This window comes from Loa loa (genome assembly GCF_000183805.2).
Source record: "Loa loa unplaced genomic scaffold supercont3.48, whole genome shotgun sequence".
In the NCBI taxonomy this organism is placed as follows: Eukaryota; Metazoa; Nematoda; class Chromadorea; order Rhabditida; family Onchocercidae; genus Loa; species Loa loa.
In genome coordinates, this window is record NW_018108228.1 from 2,978 (window position 1) to 6,427 (window position 3,450).

The 3,450-nt window shown below is 36.2% G+C and overlaps 1 protein-coding gene across 1 annotated transcript; it reads left to right on the forward strand.

Moving 5' to 3' along the window:
* Window positions 1-2,460: 2,460 nt before the first annotated feature.
* Window positions 2,461-3,261, forward strand: LOAG_13749 (synaptobrevin family protein; the record flags this gene model as incomplete). The annotated part of the gene is made up of 3 exons (XM_003149255.1): window positions 2,461-2,535; window positions 2,725-2,811; window positions 3,106-3,261. The coding sequence occupies 3 exons, from the start codon at window positions 2,461-2,463 to the stop codon at window positions 3,259-3,261; spliced, it is 318 nt and encodes a 105-aa protein (XP_003149303.1).
* Window positions 3,262-3,450: the final 189 nt, after the last annotated feature.

Consider the following 3,450-nt stretch of genomic DNA (forward strand, 5'->3'; position numbering starts at 1 on the left):
TTGAATTGATACCGCTGGGCATAATATGGTGTATGTATGTAATGCCGTGCAATGTAAATTAAAATTGTGCTCCCATTGTGTCAATGTGGGCTAACAAAGGTACCGATTCTTGTGATCTCAGAATTGCACCAGGAGGTCATGAACACCAGGAGCATTTTCTCAAGATATGTTTCAGCGAGATTGGATAGATGATATCAAGCGTCATTGGGTTCCCCTTTCATATTCTTATCGTCATTAATTTGTCATATCGAAGTCGTAATTGCTGAGTTTGTTGTTGTATTAACAAATTTATCGTAGTAAAGGTTTCATGACCTAAGTTTGAGGTACTATCAAAAAGATGCAGAAAGAACTCTGTCTTTGTCACGGTTGAAGAAAATCGTCGACAGAGGAAGCAGCTGTTTCCAGAAAGCAAATATCTTAAAAAGGAATCAAGTTTTGCCTAATTCTTATATACCCCTTTTCCTTTTTTTTGCTGCCGGCTATGAATATTGGGAATCGATTGGTGGCGATAGCAAATGTTTGGTACCCCGTAGCATGATAGCAATACGAAAAAGCGATGAAAGCCTTTGTCTTCTCCAATTCTTCTGATTTTTATTTCCTGAACCATCTTCCTTCTCGTGAATACAGCTCGAAAATCGCCGATTCTGCCCTACCTTTTTCTGAAGGAATGATATGTCTTTAATGACTCAACGTTAAGTCATCCGCTTATATAGGTCAGTTCAAGGCGGTTACTGCTTTTTCCTCAAAGTGTGTTATCAAAGATTTAAGGCATCTGAGTGTTGCACTTGGACCAAGTAGAACTATTTGTTTAAATTTCCACTGAACCACGAAAAGTGGAAAACTCGCTACGTCTGATACTGTTTGGTATAATTTACTCTAAATACAATAGAATGACTTGAAGACAACTACTAATCACTTTTCTAATTGCTCTTCCCTATTGAAATGTTAAAACTTTAATGGTGTTGCTGATGTATATTACCCAAAAAGTGGCAGGTAGCACACATGCTTAACGCTGTGAAGAACGATCCAAAAGTTGCACTAGTAATTTTTGATATAATTTAATGAATTTCATATTCAACGGGACCAATGTAATACCCAGTTGATTATCAGAATGTTGCTGCACGCACAAATAGGATGGTCTGACCTGAATGTTGAACGTGTCGGCCGATGGGTAAATTGCAGATGAGGCCTCTGTGAACCAGACAAATGCTGTTACAAATAAATTTCTGGGAATTATTAATTTATTCTTGGAAGCCATTTAACACGTACATAGACTGAAAAAAGTTGCATTTCATGTACGGTTGACCTGGATTACTATGAATCGTTTCTTTAAACCACACAATTCAGAATTATTGACAATAACAGAAAAAGAAGGTGAAAGAAAGCAAACATCATTGGTGCAGAACCTACCTGCCGCTCTAGCGTTTTTCCTTTTCGTCTGCTCCCTTCTGTGGTTTTTTTTTATCCATATTCAACATATTAGGCATCTACGATTATTCGTACTACACCTGCTCTCTCAGCTTTAAATTTCTTAAATTTCATAACCATAACAATGCTTCATTGTTGATATGCAGAACTGCACATCGTTCGATATTTTAATTAGCATCCTGCGATTTGCATTGTATGAATATCTCTTAGTGTGCTGAGAAGATTATAAACCTATGAAGAAAACTATATTGACTTTAAATTTGCGGTATTCACGACAGGAGTACGTACAATTGCATAGACAAAAGCATACACACAGACACAATGGTGAATGTTCGCATTACTTAGGTATCAATGTTCCCAGTTGTATTGATGTTTTTGTTTTTGTCACTTTGTTCATATGCTTTGTGAGCTTCTCTTTTATGTGACATGTAGCGGTTGTCCCGCAACATTTTAAGGCTAGGTTGGTATGGTGTCAGATGGTATGGAGATTGGGAAGTCCATATGTATAGTAATATCTTTAGGATGTGGCGTCTAGTGGTTGTCGTTTTCATTATTGCTGAAAGTTTCACAAAGAAATTCTTTGAATTTTAATAAGCTGAGAGGTTATGTTGTCATTTATCAGTTCAAAATAAAAGTGGATATAATCCATGATGTGGGATGAGAAATGAGTTCATAGAAATGTGGAAAGCGCAGATCTGGATTACAACAAGAGTTATCCGTTGGTAAATGTTGTGATGAACTTGCATGAATGAACTTTGTTTTATAAGCACTGCCTTTATTTTCCTCTTCGAATTATGCATTCTGAGTTGTTCTTGTATAGTTCAGCAACCGGTGCAATAAATATTTACTTTGTGTCTTGGTGATGATGTTCAGTGCCAGATCTTGAATATCTTGATTTGCTTGGATGGAGGCAATAACATACATAATTCATAGTTTTTCATTTTCGGATTATCTTAATACTGGCGCAATTTCTGCATGGATGAGGAGGTAGTGGAAGTCTGAAAGTTATTTATTTTAGTTTTATGATTTCAGATGGATCATTGGAATGAAGAACTGGAAACAGACAGATTTGCGGCGATTAGACAACAAGTTGAAAGCATAAGGGAGGTTAGCTTATTCTCTTTTTTTAAATTCATTTAAGCTTCATTGTATGCAGAGTGATTCGTTGTGAATTTTGTTGTGGAGCGTATGGGAGGAGTTACAGGCTCTACAGCTTTACCAGTTATTCAATTGTCCAGAACGTCTTTATCAATTTGCAGTGATGATTGCTTGCTTTCCTAGGGTTTATCATTTCAGGTGATGAGCAGTAATATGCAAAGGGTACTGGAAAGAGGTGAACAACTGGAGAATATTGAGGGTAGGACGGAAGCGCTCACCCAGTCGGTAAGTCTTTTTAGAACTGTAAAATTTGTATGAAAAGTAGATCTAGTTAGGAACAGTCTTTCCAAGTTGGATGACTGTGAGAAAGATGAGGAATTAATATAGAAAAGCTACTATTCAAATAGTTTGAAAAAAGATTCATAGGGATTCAGAAGAATTTCAGGAATATGTGGAAATTTTCTAAGTGGTCGAGAGCACTTTTAAGTTTCGCTGATACAGAAATGGAAGTCCTATGTGGTATAAAGTGACCTTTAAAACCAATTAAATTATCTGGTTTGAAAATTTTCTTTTTTGAAGTCTCAAACCTTCCAATGGACAGCACGACGCGTTCAGCGTCGAATTTGTGTGAAGAATGCAAAATGGACTATTATCATTGTTGTTTGTTTAATGGTTGTTGCCGCTGCTACCATACTTGTTATACTGAGGAACTCTGGCGTTTTCGATCATTCTTGATTGTCATTCTCATTGAAAGTTCGGACTGTATGGTATAATTGAGATGTGTACTGTTTGATCGAAAATGTTACTACGAGAAAACGAAGAAATTTAGGATTTATTTACTGATGTTTTTGTTTACCCAAAGTTTTTTGATCGGGAGTTTTTCGATTTTTCTTTTGTATTTATATGAGTATTTATTATTGTTGA